This window comes from Gastrolobium bilobum, unplaced genomic scaffold, assembly GCF_033153095.1.
Source record: "Gastrolobium bilobum isolate Gb01-03AN ecotype WA unplaced genomic scaffold, APGP_CSIRO_Gbil_v1 utg10862, whole genome shotgun sequence".
NCBI classification, from domain to species: Eukaryota; Viridiplantae; Streptophyta; class Magnoliopsida; order Fabales; family Fabaceae; genus Gastrolobium; species Gastrolobium bilobum.
This window is the reverse complement of record NW_026897833.1, coordinates 267,834-286,204: the sequence shown is the minus strand read 5'-3', so window position 1 is coordinate 286,204 and position 18,371 is coordinate 267,834. Positions and strand designations below refer to the sequence as shown.

Sequence of the window (18,371 nt, the reverse complement as noted above, 5' to 3'; positions counted from 1 at the left end):
TGTAACTTTTTATGAGGATACCACTTTAATAGATCCAATCCACTTTTAACATTAATGGCAGCAATCAATCATAATCTGTGGGACAATGTTAAGTGTTCTAAAGTATTGCCTTGGTGGGCCAGCCATGTCTATGACTTGCGATACAAACTTAATTTAAATATTAAAATTTGCGGTGTTGCCGATTTGTGGCTCTATTCTCAAAAGTCAAAAGCGACATACTAGATAACATAAAAGAGATATAAATTACAAATATGATTGTATATTTGAGGATAATTCATGATTGGAATTGTTTGAACTCAAATATAGTCACTAATGAATTTTAAGCAATTTTAAATGAAAACTTTATATTGCATCTGCATTTTGGTTTAGTGGGCAAGTGATGGTTGAATTAGTTGTCTGTAACTTTTTTGATTTTATAAGATCTGTGATTTAATTAAAGATAGATTTACTTCAGAACTATGAGATTTAGTATTTACAAGAATTTTTGTAAACAATATAAAAATTAACTAGTTTATTGCTTGTCTCCTAGCTAAATTTCTTGAGATTACATGTGAAACATTGTCGTACACTTGTACTTTGTTGTAAATATTATAAAGTAGATGAAAATAAAATAATACACTGAGGACTTCCGTTTTCTTAAGCCATTATGAAACAAGTATATTTAGAGTTAATAACTCGTAGTAAAGGAATATATGACGAGAACCCCTCATCCTTTTAGGCAATGGAAATAGAGCTTGTTTGGATGAGTTTTTTTTTTTCTTTAAAAGCTGTTTTTTTTTAAGAAAAAAAGTACTTTTCGTTTTTAGTTTGTTTGGATGTCTGCTTTTAGAAAAAGAAGAAGTCAAAAAAAAAGTCAAAAACCTACTTTTTTCAGAAGCTAAAAATTTTAACTTAAAAACAGAAGTGAAAAGCCAAATATATTTTTCAAAAACTAAATATTTTTATAAAAATATAAATTGCTTTAACTTTTGTAAAAATACTTTTAAAATAAAAAAGCGATAAAAGTTATCTTTTTTAAACCGAAACAAACGACCTCATGAGATATACAATGGAAAATTATAAATTTTAGCTTCTTCTAATAATTCGCTGTCATGAAATTTTCCTTATTTTCTTATTTTATTCACTCCAAATTTGAATTCATTTATAATTTATTTATGAAACGAATCGAAACCATACATGTGCTTAATTCAGTTCTGGACAAGGAAGAGAAGATGCACTGAACCCGTACACTGTACCACACCGTTTCCGAGTGGGAAAAAATAAAATAAGACCATCAAAGTGGTCCAGAACCAGTGGCAAACCTTTGAAATATAGTCGAAAACGAGGGACAATTTGGCAACCTCAATCCTATATTAACCAAACGTCAAAAGCACTGCCACATCCACAACTCAACCAAACACAAAGAAAACCTTCTTTGGATCCAAGAGCTTCTAAGTCCTCTTTTCTTCTTTGCAAAGCAGAGAAAAAAAAAAACACAAAGAACATAGAGAAAGAAATGGGAGGTTCAAGAGCTAGTGGCATGATGAAGGGTGGAAGAAGCATTCCTAGAAGATATTCAGGGCGTCTACTTCCAAAGAGGGGACAAGTGAAGGTTGGAATAGTGGTGGGGCTGGCTAACTCTGTTGCTTCCATTTTCTCTCGCACTAGAGCTTCAGGAGGTGCTTCACCTTCTCACCTCGCTCACTAAGACATAGCACACTGAGGAAGGAAATCAATCAGCGAGAAAAATTTTGATCCCTTTTTTTTTTTGAACAAATTGGGGTTTATTTTATTCCATTCTCTTTCTGTTCATATGTAAATCTCTTCTTTTCTTGGTAATGAATCTAATCGATTCTTGTTTACCTTCTACTGAGTACAAAATTTTTTGTTGGATCTGCACTGCAACATTGGATTAATTTTAGTCTTGTTTAAGTTAACAAGAGTAAAAAAAAATTACAAAGCTAATGGACCAATTTTAATTAACCATGCTGGGCTTCAACTTTGAAACAGGGGAGAGATTTATTTTCTTTTTTAATAAAATATATAAAGAATACATCTATCTTTTTAAATGATATAAGTTTATATCTTTTTAGATCCTAACTGTTAATTTTCGTCCATCAACGATTATAATTTATTGGATTAAAATGATTAATTAATTAATAATAAATTTGGTCCATTAAATTTGGCCCAATAAATTATAATCGTTGATGGACGGAAATCAACGATTAGGATCTAAAAAGATACAAACTTATATCTTTTAAAAAGATATATGTTTTTTCCAATATATAAAGGGTTTATTATTATTGTAACTTGATAAATTTATTTTTTATATATATAAATTGTATGATTTATATTTTTAAGAAAAGATTATATTTATAATTTTTTGTTTTCAAATTAATTTATTTAATCGGTTATATATTCTTGATTGACGTCGAATCGATTATATATAGTATAATTTATAAATTTGTAAAAAAAAAATTATAAATGAATTTTTTTCTCATACTTTTATTATCTTAAAGAACATAAAAAATATTAAACTCATATTGAAAAGAGAGAGAATAAAAAATCAATGGTGTCGCTGGAAACATGAAACGTGCAGCAATATCCCACGGACAAGATTTTACTATGCTTATTCCGATATTCAGTGTGATCTAAAACCCACCAAAATTGAACAGTGTAACACTAATTCATGATATGTTCTATAATTCTCAGTGTAATTTGACTGTCATATATTTCATCTACACGTGGCTTCCATTTTTTTTAATTTAATGTTCTGTCTACTGAATTTTTATTTTTACTCCTTAGCAGCAGGGAGCCTTTATCAAATATAATATTTTCTCCTCACCTTTTCTAGTGTTGGAGAGTCGTCATGTCAAACTGTGGTCTTTCAAATTAAGTGCTTGACTAGGCTAAGCAAAGCAACAACTTGTCTTAATGTAATAGTCAATAATTGGGATTAACAATGAGTTTGGCAACTGTCACTCATATTTTTAAAATCTCGCTAATATTTTTTTATTCTTCGAATCTTTTTTTCTCTCAACAGAATCGGATATGATTTAATCAATGAATTTAAATATTATATTTGCAATACATTGTATTTGTCAAAGATTCAATGCCCTGCAATTTTCTTTGAATACAAATTGATCTACTGTTTTTCTAAACCTACTTTTATTTCATTTTTTAAAATTTAATTGGTAGCCAATGTTTAATTCTTTCTATTATTTACTATTCTCAAATATTATTATAACTAAAAAAATTCGAGTAATAGTTGTTTTTTTACAGTTTAAAGTTAAAAACTTATTCCTATATAAGAAATTATATATTTCGTTAAAAAAATTCATCCTCGATAAGATTTGAAGAGGGTATTTGGTAAGGAATTTTTTTGAAATTTCCGGAGAGTGACAGTAGTAATTCCATTTATTCACATTTTAGTATAAAGTTTTTGAAATTTTTTTTGAGAATCTGATTTTTTTCAAAATTTTATTTTGTGTATAATTTTGTTTTTAAAATGTCATCAAGAATACCACCAAATGTGTGGTATTCTTGGAATCTCATTGAGAAATTTTTACTTTTTTTTTTTTGAGACAAAATTTTGTATAATATTTTAGTCTGTCAAATAATTTTTTAATAACATTTTTAGAAAAATGATTTTTTTACCATATTCCTAAAAGTCACAGACAAATTTATTTCCTACCAAACACAAAAGTTAAGTTATAGGGAACAATAAAATTAAATTATAAAGTTGAAAGATTCGTGTCTGGATATGTAGGACGTAGTTATCAGCAGCAGGTTATGATTGAAACTTCATATATTGCAAATTGAGCTAAGGTGGGTTGCACCATGGTTTGGATGTAATAAAAAAATGGTAGGGCCTTGAGCTAAACGACAAAACGTCACCGCAAAGGACTGCGATTCTCCAAATTCAGAACCGCCTGTATGTGCCATCCATTTCACACTAATTAGAGGAATCGTGCACGTGTTTTTAATGCAACAAAGATGATAATAATAGACATCATCACAACTCACAAAGCTTACGCTTATTTTAATCTCCCCAAATTAAATTATGGAAAATATTATTCTCCTTTTACATAAGATTACTCTTCTCTTATTCTCTCACTTTGATATCTGTACCTCATTTTTTTTTTCTTGTAATGGTGGGACCCACCTATTTTGTCTCTACAACATAAGATTTCTTATGTTGAAGGAGAATAATAAAACTCTTAAATTATATATAAACCCCATGCTGCTGGCCATTTAAATATAGCCGGCATTCGGGACCAGCGTTATGTTGTCGCCTACTGAAATTGATTTGATAACGATATTCTTCATTTTTAATTGTTTTTTGTGATCATCTTTATTGACAAATAACACACACTATACCTCTACATTTTAAGGCCCAAATTGTATGATCTCATTATTACACAGCAAAAGGATTTAAAAATATTAATGAAATAAGTTATCAAGAAGCACACTTCAAAATCTCTGACATATTGTGTCTGATATTTGATATTTTTTTACATTCACCGACATTTTAATATTCGCTGTAAATATTCAAAAAAATTCAAAGGTTATGTTGCGTTCCATTTTAAATTTCAACTATTAGATTTGTTGGATTACGATTACTATTTTATTGAGTTTAATATAAACATTTGAGATATCTTATGTTTATTTGTAAAATTGAGGAGTATTATGACTTACCAAAATAAAAGTAAAAATTGTGGAGTATTATAAGTTTAGCTTTATTTTTTTGTTAAATTATTGAATATTAAATATAATATACACTACATATATTAAACATATTATATAATTTCAAAACGTGTTCTAACGTGTCGAAATTTAATATTATTTAGAATTAACGTGTCAAAATATCGTGTCATATTGTATTTCGTATCCCGTGTCGGTGTCGGTGCAACATAAAAAATAAGTATAGTCAAATAATAAAAATTATATAAACATAAAGTAGAGTATGTAAATATATGTTACTAATATCATATATATATATATATATATATATATATATATATATATTATTTAATATAAATTCAAATTATTAAATCTTACTTTGATCACCCTTATCACTTTTTTCGTATTATGTCATGGCAAAACTAATACACGCATTTTGACGTGCAACTATATTTATCTATTTTTCAATCGAAGTCCTTTATTTTTCTTTTTGCAAGATTGGCAAACAATCAGATTTTCTGGGCCATAAACTTATGCTCGTTAGAAATATAGGGCTCAACCATCTTAACATCAAAATGTCACATTTTGGCATCATATTTACTTTAAACATTTTCACACCAAAATAAATATGATTTTAGCTTTTATATTTTATTAGTCTAAACTCTACATATTTTTAATCTCATGTATGACAGGATGTTACAAATAACCTTTTTGTTTTGGTTAAAAATTACAGCTATGAATTTGTATACTCACTGTTGAGCATTAGCATCTTGACTATTGACCCGTTTTTCTTTACCGTGTGTATCTATTTGCTTTGTTAATGAAAAAAAATTACTCTTATGCAATATTAGAGTAGTTTATTTCCTACGCACTCATTGAAAACTGTAACACTCCTTTTATTTTTATTTTTTAAAAAGGTGGGCCTCATCACATATGTAGTTTATCTTCTCATATGTTGTATGAGAAGATCTCTCATACAACATAAGATTAAATGAACCCTTGTTAAATATATTAAAAGACCAAATTATTTGCTCTAGTTAACTAGTGTTGACCATTGACCTTGCTATCTTGCTGTATTCTATACAATTTAAATCCGTGGTACACTGCTACTGACCATAATTAACTGTTGACCTTGTTATAATATGGACAAACAACGCTTGTAAGTTGTATTTTTATGCACAAATACATGTATTATTTAATTGTTTTATGCATATTATTTATTTAGTTTTATCTCTTTATAATTGTTTTATATCATTCGGACAAGACGAACTATATACGAATGCTACTTAGTTTCTCTTTCTTTTTTTATAAATCAAACTATTAAAAGCGATGTTACTTTTTTTTTTATAAAGAGTACTATAATAAATTTTAGAGAATGATCCATTTACAAATTTTTTTAACAAAGTACACTAAGTATGACCGGTTATACACTCTTGATTGAAATATGACCAGTCATACTTAATATAATTTGTAAATAAAAAATTTACACATATAACCTTCCCCATAAATTTTAACAAAAGTTTATAATGACTTATTTTTATTTTATACTCTGTAATCCTTTTCAAGCCCTATATATTGGATCCAATATCAAAGCCTACATCTACAATCTTGTAGAGGGCTCCCCCATCAGCATAGGATTCCCTCCCCCTCCTTTGTTTTGCGCTATTGTCTCTGTACATGGACAATAAATTCAGCATGCTTAGCCTGAGAAAATTAGGCTGGCTAAGTGACAACTCCCCATTTTCTCTCACAAGCTTGATAGATAGAGGCATCTTTTCTCTAAATACCCGTCTCACATATTGAAACGACATCTTCTCTTCTATACAACTCAAAAGCTATTATTCTGCACATTTGTGGAGCACTCTAGCCTCTCTCACAAACACCCATTTGATATGCTGCATCATGGAGATCATCTACAATATTTTGGTCTCTACAATTACCACCGTAAACATTCCTATATCAACATATTATATCCTCCAATGATACATTGATGAACCTCCTCCAGCTCACATTTACAAATAAATTTTGTCAATGTGTTTTCTCATCTTTCCATAAACTATTTTATTTATTTAAAAATTATTAACTTTTTTTTTATAAAAATTAAGAAATTAAATATCTTTTATTTTAGCTCTTTAACTTATTTCCTAGTAATTAACACACATTAACAGAAATAACTTTTTTTCATCAAATAGAGTTGAACTTAAACTTTAAAAACAAAAGTGTTCCAATATTTGCTAGTAACTAATGAAGTTTTTTTTTTTTCCCTTTTATTTTTGGAGAAATAAGGTGAAGATGGAAATATCAAAAGGTAGGTTTGACTTTAGGGGACGTTTGGTACACGTCATTCTTCAGGATTTTCGAAAAACTGAATTTTTCTAAATTTTTAATTTCAATTTTTAATTTTCGAATATTATTGTAAACTGAATGTAAAAGTTATATTTTAAAAAATCGAGATTTTCGGACAAAAAAATATTTCTCCTCTACCAAACGACCAATGTTATGCGGTCAATATCAAACAAAGAGAAACAGGTACACCCCCTCACGAAAGTCGTAACAAAGAAAGGCTGCACAGCTAGCAACGAATGCAATGTCAAAATCGTCACCGAATGGTTAATGAATCAAAACCCACGACTCCGAGAGACAGCATCTTTGATTGAGACATAAACAAAAGAACAACATTTAAAAAAAAATGTAGTAATTTATTAGAAAAGAAGGGGCACTCTAATAAGTTCAATTCAGCATCTATATATAAGTGGAACTCTACGAATTATAACGATACAAAGCCTTGTGTTTGTGTTGTGTGTGTGTCTCTATTGGGGATAGCTGGTTAAGCAGCCGTTGAGGCTAAACTTGATTTTGAAGGAAGAAGAGAAAAAAGGAAGCTAGGCAAGGCAAAGATGGGTGTGGTGGTGATGATCACAAGAAGGGATTTGATCAACGGTAGGCATTTGTCCAGCACGAATATTTCTAGCCGCTTGATCCCGAAAAGGGGCCAAGTGAAGTTGGGGATTGTGGTGGGTCTGTTTCACAGTGTCTCCTCCGTCTTCTCCTCCTTCACCACCCGATGTATTCACTTATCTTGATTCTTTCCACAACCATGTTTTGACCCTTATGGAGTTGCTAGATTAATGGTATTTTGTGAACTAAAAAGTTGTACAAAGATCCTAATTTGCTTATTAATGTTACATACATAAATTGTAGTTTATTTCCTAATACCATCTAATTGATTGATTGATAGTTCTACCTTATAGGTATTTTGTGGTCGAGTAAATTTATTCTAACACAAACCCAACAAGCCGTGGTCCATGGTCGGAATTTCTGTTTATCTTTATTGCAATGGAAACAAGAAATAAAATAATCGTAATTTTTGTCTGAGCATATTTTTATGCTTCTCTAAACAACATGCGTTTCACAATTCACGAGCAACGTCATGTTTTAATTCATTATATATTTATCGTTGATTAGACCTATAGTGTAACCGACAAACAATCCACGAATTCAATGTAGCGGTTAATACAACGAAAGTCAATAATTCATTTTTAATGTTCAATACTGACATTATTTTTAGGGTGCATATCTTCTTATGTTGTAGGATAGCAGGAGAGAAAAAAAATAGAGATAAGTTAAATGTGGGTCCCACATTTTAAATTAAAAAAGAAAAGAAAAATCAATTGGCACAGAAAACGAATTTGTGTAGGAAAAAGTTCTTATCTCATGTAGAAGGAGATAATGATTTCCCTTATTTTTATTAAATAATTCGGATTCATCCTTTATTACTGAAATCGGTATAAAATATAATTCAATATTAAAAAAGTATTTAAAAAATGTTAAGAAAATATGTAACTAATATTATTTTTCTACGCGTTCACAACCTTTTCAAAAAACATAAAAAAGGAATAAAAACCCTATTTGATACTCGATAATAACCTTGTCTTAAATTTGGAAGAGAACTAAATTTCTCCTTCTTGTTGTACATTCGATGATTATATAAAAGTCTTGAGTTATAGTAAAAAAAAAAGAGAGTCTAGAGTTATACAGTTAAAGTGGGATCAAATTTCAGGGATTTGACTTTTTATAAAGGCAGCTTGCATACTTATGAAGTGAAGGGAAAATAAATAAGAGTTACACAAAAAAATTATTAGCTATTAAGATCATAAAAAAAGAGTTTAAAAAATTGGGCAAATTTATCCATTTTTCCATGGGAACAGTAACAGCGGGTTAGTGATAAAATATTAAAAGCATAAAAGGAATTTTTGAAACTTTTTCCTTGCAATAATTTAAAAAAAATAATGTGAAAAATAATATGAAACTAAACAAACTAATGAGGTATATGACCATTACAAATAAAGATTGTTCCGTTCAAATATCATCTACATGTATCTTTTTATGTTGTCATTTATATGTATCTTTTACATTTGTCGATTATTGTATTATTATTATTTTTTGTGAACTTCGATCATTGTATTTAAATACATCATTGTTATGTGTCTATATTTATATATATATATATATATGATTGCTAAAGAAAAAAATAATATTATCCCAATAGTTTAATATTTTGTATTTCATTTTGATTCAATCTATTTATTTTTTAATAAATTAAAAGTTAATATTTGAAAAAAATAGAAGACTAAAATAATATATAATAGAGCACTAATAACATATTTATTTATATTTTTTTTAAAAAAATTATGCTATCTAATCTTAATTTAAGTAAATTACAAGAGTGCCCAACAACTTAATGATGAGCATATTAATTTTGATTTGTTTTCACAACGAGAAAAAAAAATACAATTATAAGATTATTAACATTCATTTTCTTTATATATTTTATTAACACTTATATTATATTTCTTCATTTGTTTTCTTAAAATAAACCTCTAATTACTTTAAAACACGAAATCCCAAAATCAGCATGTCTTCACGTGGGCAAAAAAATTAATTTAATGCTTTTTAATAAAATAATTATGCGTTTATTACAGTTTTGAAAATAATTACGGATCTATTACACAATGTGACATCCTTTTGGGCGTCACATGAGGCGTCTCATCCTAAGGGGAGACGCCTCAATGGGGCGTCACTCATCAGGTGTTGACACGTGTCATATTTTTTTCTAAAAAAAAAAATTACTTTAATCATAAAACTTCTGAAGGCCATAACCTTTGACTCGGATATCCAAATCAGGTAATTCTTTTTTTGATTCCACATAAATTTTCGAGATCTACGCAATGACATCTCATTTGACATATTTTATTTCTCACAAACACAATTTTAATTTGCAAGAATGGTATTATAAGTGAAATTAAATCCAGAAGCCTCTGAATTTTGATTTTGTGATTTAATATAAAAAAAAAAAATTTGATTTGCGATTTAAATATTTTTTATAATAACTTTTTTTATTATAACAAAAATTTGGTTTGTGATTTAAATTAAAAATAAAAATAAAAATAATTATTAATAAGGAAAACAAAATAAAGATTTGATTTGTGATTTAAACTAAAAAATCTGTAGAAATAAAGAAAAAAATTAAATAAATATTCTAAATCTCTAAGGAAGAAAGATATTATTTTTGAAATTAAAGATTAATGCTATAAGCTTCTAGCTTATTATTCGTGGTCTGAAATTAATGATGACTTATGAATATTTTTCAAAAATAAAATTACCTAAATTAGGCGTGATTGTCTATTGATTGAAACCCAATTTAGAAGTGATTGGTGAAGTGTCAGGTGTTAACACGTATCACATTTTTAAACTCAGAAGCCTCCGAGTTCTGCGTTTGTGATTTAATATAAAAAATAAATCAAGATTTGATGTGTGATTTAAATTAAAAAAATAATTTTTTTTATTTTTATTATAAAAAAAATTGGTTTGTGATTTAAATTAAAAGTAATAATTATTATTAATAAGGAAAACAAAATAAAGATTTGATTTGTGATTTAAACTAAAAAATTAATATGAAAAATCTGTATTAATAAAGGAAATAATTAAATAAATATTCTAAATTTCTAAGGAAGAAGGATTACCTGATTTAAATTTAAATGATGTTTGTGAGAAATAAAATATATCAAATGAGATATCATTGCGTAGATCTCGAAAAGTTATGTGGATTAAAAAAAAGAATTACCTTATTTGGATACCCGAGTCAAAAATTATGGCATTCAGAAGTTTTATGATTAAAAATTAACTTTTTTTTTGAAAAAAAAAAATATAACACGTGTCAACACCTGATGATGAGTGACACCTAAATGAGGCGTCTCTCCTTTAGGTGTGACGCCTTAAAGAGACGTTACATTGTGTAATAAATATGTAATTATTTCCAAAACTGTAATAAATGCATAATTAATTTATTAAAAAACATTAAATTAATTTTTTTTTGCCGTCTACACATAGACAAGACAACTGTACAAATAAGGTGCAAAATAATACAAACTTTTCTTACCCTATAGCTCTGATTATAAATACAACCGTTTCTTAACTCAACTTTTGATATTGATAATAAAATTAGAGGGAAGATACTCTAATAACTAATTTATGTTACTATTAAATTACTACTAATTAATCTCATCATTAGATCGATTATGTCGATCTAACGGTTATATTTATTTTTATCTTTGTATAGTCATGATTTTTCATATTTAATACTTTATTTTTATTTTCAACTTTGTATGATTATAATTTTTCATATTTAATGCTTTCAATTTAAATATAGGGAATCATAACCATAAAAAGATGGAAATAAATATAACCGTTGGATCAACATAATCGATTGAGATTAATTAGTAATAATATGATAGTAACACAACTTGATTGTTATAATGTCTTTATCCATAAAATTATTGTTTCGATTCTTGAAAATTCCCCATTTTTTTAGTTATTAGAATCTCATCAAATTGCCAATTTAATAAACAGCTGTGGTGTAAATTGGTATTTGAGCGAATTGTATGAACTGTAAGGTGCAGGATACGCCAAATAACCTAAAGTTACTTTTTATAAACAGAGAGAAGAAGATGAAGACACCGAGGATACATCTTCATTGTTCAAAACGATTACTTCTGGTTAAAAAAGAAAAAGAAAAAGAAGAAGAAGAAAACCACTTTCATTTATTTGGCTTCTTGTCTTACCCTTTAATTTCCAGTCACCTCCTATCCTTCCTTCATATAATTAGTGAGGTTATCTATAAGTTCTTTACAATGAATTCGAAAAATCATCTTTTATTGTGAACACAAAATATGAAGAATAATTAATTATCGTAAATTTTTTCAATTGCAATTGCTTTTTTTTTTATTTTTTATTTTTATTTTTTATATTATCATATAAATTATACCGTGATTACAAAGACCAAAAGAATGCATAGGCTAAACAACTCAGCCAAAATAATGAGACAAAAAAGTTGACAGGTTTTGCTGCAACTAAAATGAAATTTCAACCTATTCTGGTGTTGTCTCTGCCGAAGACTAAAGTGGTTGCCCAGTTCACAGCCACGTAAAACCTGTTTCTCCAGCTTATTACACTTGTCAGATATGCAGAACGCCATACCAGCCAGCTAACAAAACCAGCAAGTGACAACCCCTTTCCATCCTACAAAAATATATACATATGTAACACAAAAATCAGATGCTATTTTATGAGTTTACTAAGGTTCTTCTTTGTTTTAATTTTTTTTTTTAGCAGTATGTTTCCCTTTCTAAATTATATATAATTTTGTCTCTGTTCAGATTATATATATATATAAAGAGAGCGAACCAGAGCAATAGTAAAGTTGTTCTTTCATGACTGAAAAGTCATGGATTCGAATTCAGTAAACAGTATCTTTGCAATTATGTAAGAGTAAGGCTGCGTATAAGGATTACCTCCACTTCACACTCTCTAGTCGGGTTTAACGGGGAGTGTTTTTTTTTCAGATTATATATATATATAATATCAATTTATTCTTGATCAAAATTTATTCCTATTTAATCAAAGTGATAAATTTTATTTTAAAGTAGAGCAAAATAATAGATGAGTCTATAACTCCATGCTGGAGGTTAGATATTAAAGATAGAATTACAAAATTTCCTATTATATACCTTTGATTGTCTTAGATCAACCAGTGCTTTATAGCCACCTACTGATGCCATGCTCCCAAGATGCTTGTACACAAAAGGCTCTCCAAGTGGTATGCCTTTTGCAGAGAAAGCCTTGCCTGCATTCTCTTTCCCTATTTTGTTGAACAACTCCACAAGAAACTTACCCTCCCTTTCAGCAACCTGTAAGTGACCAATTTATAGGTAAGTATCCCACTCTTCAGATCATGGGACATGGACAAGCTATTGATGCTTGTTTTTCCAGCAAAGAATGGAATAGAAGCTTTCCTACTTTTATAGTAATATATTATGAATAGAATTCCTATAGTTGCAGGTTAGGTAACTATTATTTTGATGAGCACAATGTCATTACTCATTCATTAGCCTTTCCAGTTGCAGGGAATGACTAAGCCTATAATATGAACAATGACAGATCACATGAATAGTTGAAGTGGAAAGTGTGTATCATTTTAAAGGACATAAAGTTGTGTCATTTTAAGTGAGAAAAAGAGATAAATTATGAGAGAGAATGAGTGGAAAAAAGTTTTAAAGGCGTGAGTTTCATCTCTTTGTGAAAGTGAAAGATATAAGGTGTGTCATTTAAAATGACACACCTTTTTCCCATAGTTGAATATTACAAATAAATGGTGCGTAGCAATACATATATTTTAGTATAGCCTGAGCAACTACCAAAAGGACCATTAGGAAGAGCCTGGATAGTATCCTATTATTAAACTTGTTCCACCAAGCTCAGGAAAAAACATATAGAGATTACAAGCATTTACCCTCATTTGGGAATTTTCTTATTGGATTCAAGGACAACATAGATCAATATAGGCTTAACTTTAATTAGTTCTTTTCTTGATCACTTTATCCATTTCAGTTGGCAAAAGAAGTCAAAGACAAAGGCTAACCTGAGCTAGAGCTGGAAGCACTGGCTTTCCAGTTTGTTCAAGAAAACCAGCACAATCCCCAAGGGCAAAGACATCTTCCACAGAGGGAACACGAAGCCATTCATCAACACCAATTCTGTATCATTCAACAACATTAATTTAATATATATCATAGATAGAAAATGGGCTTTTTGACCCTTATAACCCTTTATTATTAATTAATTACCGATTTGACCTTGATTATAAACTATTTCAAAAATTTAACCCCCTCAGAAAACATAACACCAATCTGCCCCTGTTTGACCGTTGACCACCAAGCCTACCCGGGTACACCCCTCTGTACCCGGGTATTTTTTGAAATTTTTTGTCTACCCGGGTAGGGAGGCGTGTACCCGGGTATTGTTCTTCGCACCTGAGAAATTGCTTGAATTATTTACCCGGGTAGAGAGGGGTGTACCCGGGTAAATCTTCAACCACCCGGTATGATTACTCTTTGGATCTCTCATGCACTCTTCTTCTCCAAGCTTTGAATATGGAGGCACCGACTATCACGTGCTCTGCCTCTGCAACTTTTTTGGGTCTGTAAAGCACACAAATATTTTTCAATGATTATTTCAGAAAGAGAATTCTCAGTTAACAGTATAAATCCACAACCACAAACCTTGTCTCATGCATGTCTTCCCTGAACGTGATAATTCGTCATTTACCAGTAAAATGAAAAGCTGCATGCTCACACTAAATTTCTGTACCATGAACCCTGTCTTTATTTTCTTTCCGTCTCACTCTCCCCAATAGACCCGGTACCACATTTATATATAGGAGCGCGATTTTGACGTACATAAAAGTAGACCCCATCATAATCGATACGAACAGAGACCGCTTTGATGAGCAGTAAAGTGTTGATGTATGGAAATTCCAAATCCATTCTCAAAGCTAAAAGCTCTTCAAATTGGTTAGGCATGCTTAACTTGATAATACTGATCTATCTCATTAGCTGTAAAAAAGAGAGAAAAAATACCAAATGGGTGGTCGAAGATTTACCCGGGTACACCCCTCTCTACCCGGGTAAATAATTCAAGCAATTTTTCAGGTACGAAGAACAATACCCGGGTACACGCCTCCCTACCCGGGTAGACAAAAATTTTCAAAAAATACCCGGGTACAGAGGGGTGTACCCGGGTAGGCTTGGTGGTCAACGGTCAAACAGGGGCAGATTGGTGTTATGTTTTCTGAGGGGGTTAAATTTTTGAAATAGTTTATAATCAAGGTCAAATCGATAATTAATTAATAATAAAGGGTTATAAGGGTAAAAAAGCCTAGAAAATGAGCAAAAGAGTGAGGTGTTTTTATTTTTTCGCTGCACGTACCTTCCACCAAGAGACTTGGGAAGATTTAGTGATTTCACAAACTCAGAGGGACCGACCCCTGTGGACCAGACCAAGAGGCCATAAGGTACATCAGTTCCATCACTCAGAACTATCTTTTTGGGATGCACCTCCTTCACAACACCCCGCATAAGCTGAACCCCAGACTGATACAAAATTGTATGTGTCAGACTTAAACTTGAAAGCTGAAACTATGAGGCATGTAGCAAATCTTGACAGACTAAAATGTATGATCAAAACTCAGATGAATATACCTTTGTTAAGTGCTTTATTGCATATTGCCGGAGGCTAACATCAAAGGATGACAGTATCTCATTTGCCTAATCATGAAAAGTTAACATAAAGGTTAAGTACACCAAATTCAATCTCTACTCACAAATAAGACTTTGAAATATAGAACTAAATTCAAACAGGTACCTCAATGAGTGTGACGTGAATGTAATCTTTAATGTGAGTATAGCGCTCATGAACATCTTTCATGATGAAATCACTCAATTCACCACTAAATTCCACTCCTGTAGGTCCACCTCCAATAACTACACAGTGTAAAAGGCGTTTCTTTTCTTCTTCTGATATGCCTGTTACATGGAAACGTTTTAAGCCTTAGGCTTCAGCAAAAAAATGACTACTGCATAATAGAAACTAAGCAAACAAAATAAAAAAATAAACCATGTAGAACAAATTTAAATGGCTCCTGGAGAAGAAAAATACTAAATGAGAAAGAAATCTCATGCTCTTTTTCAGATGAAGGGATAAATGTGAATTAAAGCCGAAAAAAGGACAACTCAGAATATGTGAATGACATAGAGAATTGTTGCATTGCCCAAGTTTATTTTCTGTCAAAATGACTAAACTAAGTGAGAAGACTTAAACTATGATGTTACATGAAATACCCACCTGGATTTTCAGAAAGCATCAGGTTCAGAAGAAGTCTCTTCCTTATTTCTTGAGCATGGTTCACTTCACGAAGAAAAAAAGCATGTTCCTTAACTCCCTTGATACCAAAAGTTAAAGGCTCAGATCCAGCTGCAATCACAAGCTTGTCATATGCAACTTTAAATTGGTAACGCTCTCCAGCCGATCCACCATTTTTAGCTGCCTCACAGTAGACCTGTTGACATATAACAAAAATCACTAAGCATTTCACAAGAAAGCTTCAGAATTCAGACTGCAGCATTTTATAGAAAAACTTAGTTATAACCCAAATTTACTAGTCCATTAATATTCCACATTGTGCATTCCATGATTTTTAGAATTTCCAAAGCATTTTTAAACAAATAAACAAAGGGTAAATAATTTTACTAACTTCGTGTTTGCCTGTGTCAATGCCAGTGCAAGAAGCTAGAAAGAAGTAGGAGTTGGGGTCCCTTGCTATTGCATCCTGTATTCTGCTAACAGGCTCAGCAACAGACCTGAATTCCAGGGTTCCAACGCATGTTGAAGCCAACAAAGGAGTATAAACCATATGATTCCTCGGAGATATGCACACAACATCATAAATTTTGGTATCTAGCCCTTTAAGGAACCTACAAGCAGCCCAACCCGTACCAAGAACAACCACCCTGGGCTTTTCACCTGGCTTTGTTGCCTCTAGTCCTGCATATCTTGGCTGATCATACTCCAACTCTGACTCAGACTCCTCTATAACCCTCTGTGTGTTAACTGAAGGAAGCTGATAGTATGGAGTTCCTGCTATTCCCCTCATTGAAAAGTTCATATAGTTCTGTTCCTTAATTCTTGGAATATATGAAAACTTTCCACTTGCTTCGGAATTCACACGGGAAGGTAAGGAGCATTTGCATGTGTATGCTCCCTCATTGAACATATCCTTCTCATGTGCATAACTACCAAAAGCACCTCCTGATCTTCTCAAATTGGCCCTAGCAATCCTTGCCAATGCCATTGTTAGAGAAACAGTACTGGAGGCAAGCCTTTACACCGTCTAAGCTTTCTGAAAAGACCAAAGTTCAGAGTTTTTAGTGCTTTCAAGTTTTAACTGTTCAAAGGAGAAGAATGATATGTTTAACAGGAGATAACAACATATATATATATATATACAATTTGGTAAGCAAATTTGGTGCTTCAGAACATGAATAGAGACAAAAGGAAGGACAACTGGAGTTTGAGGGCTGCAAAGAAATCCTCAGTTGACGATCATCGTTTCCAAGAATATGGGACAAGAAAACAAAAAGTTAATATGGCTCTGCTCATCAGCCATTGGCAGATACAAAGAAAGATTCCCGTTAAAGTTTAGAAACTCCCAAAATTTTAACTGAGTCTACAATATTCGACACAAGTAAATGACACATTGAACTTGACACACTTGTTTAGAATATGATGGATACCAAGACATGTCATTTATGTCTAAGGTGGTTTGGTAAAAGATATTTGTATCATTCAATTTTAACGGGTTAACATCATATTAACTTTTGGTGATGCTATCAAACATATTGTCTAAAAAAACTGATCTTATTGAACAAAAAGCTGATCGAGTTAGATTGTCATAAAGATCAAGAGGCTATGCTGTGAATGATTCATGATAAGCGTTATAATTTTTGTAGAGTTGTCCACCCAAAAAAAATAAAAATAAAACCTTTTGTATAGCTTGCACACGGTGGCGAAAAACAAGCTCATTTAATCTCAGATTCAAAATCAGAAGATGAATTTGCATTAAAAGAAAAAAAAAACAAAAAAATTGATGTTCAGAGCTGAGAGGACCAGAAGTTTGGTTTCATTCAAGAAAAATGACCAACTAATTCATAACAAAACAGAGGTATAGAAAGATCAAGAATTTGGTTTTGTCACATTTACAATCCACACAAAAAGCAATGTGACAAAGACATATATAACATCGATTCTCAAAGTCATAACAAAAGCAAGACCACATAAACCAAAGTAAGTTAGCAGAAAGAACAGCTTATTTAGCACAAACCAAAGTACCTTTTTTTTTTTCCCTGTTGGGAGGTTGTAGTTTGGTTATGAAGTGACGAGAGATGAAGATTCAAGAATGAGGCTTTTTCAGGCTTTGTTGGTATGCCAAATTCTCATAAAAAGTTGCAAGGTTTAAATGTGGTGCTTTGCAGGCTGCTATTAAAGTTGGGAGTAGTTAGATACATACGTTATATCTTTACATATACCTTATTCCCATGTGACAAACTGCGCCGCCTTGAGACCCAAGAAATTAGGTTGTTTTTTGAGATTCCAGAAGGTTTTACTTGTTTTTCAAGTATGAATTGTGTGTTTGAAAGAGTAAAATATTGCCAAGTATATAATAATCTAACGGCGGTCCACATGCCCAAGTTATTGGAAAGAAGCACATTTTCCAGCATATGCTATTTCTTATTCTTATGCGGAAGCAACACTAACAG

General features: G+C 30.8%; 1 protein-coding gene across 1 annotated transcript; it reads right to left on the bottom strand.

The window, feature by feature from the left end:
* Positions 1-12,084: 12,084 nt before the first annotated feature.
* Positions 12,085-17,633, bottom strand: LOC133310731 (internal alternative NAD(P)H-ubiquinone oxidoreductase A2, mitochondrial-like). The gene is made up of 9 exons (XM_061511709.1): positions 17,597-17,633; positions 16,310-16,954; positions 15,901-16,114; positions 15,421-15,581; positions 15,258-15,323; positions 14,986-15,149; positions 13,640-13,754; positions 12,729-12,908; positions 12,085-12,240 (listed from the first exon to the last, which is right to left on the bottom strand). The coding sequence occupies exons 2-9, from the start codon at positions 16,904-16,906 to the stop codon at positions 12,085-12,087; spliced, it is 1,653 nt and encodes a 550-aa protein (XP_061367693.1). The 5' UTR covers positions 16,907-16,954; positions 17,597-17,633.
* Positions 17,634-18,371: the final 738 nt, after the last annotated feature.

Bases quoted from the DNA above. Each gene is read 5' to 3' on its own strand.
- LOC133310731 (XM_061511709.1), bottom strand. From the start codon at position 16,906: ATGGCATTGGCAAGGATTGCTAGGGCCAATTTGAGAAGATCAGGAGGT. The intron at 16,115-16,309 runs GTTAGTAAAATT...ATATGTCAACAG, and splicing joins TTGACACAGGCAAACACGAA to GTCTACTGTGAGGCAGCTAA. The intron at 15,582-15,900 runs GTGGGTATTTCA...TCCATGTAACAG, and splicing joins GATGCTTTCTGAAAATCCAG to GCATATCAGAAGAAGAAAAG.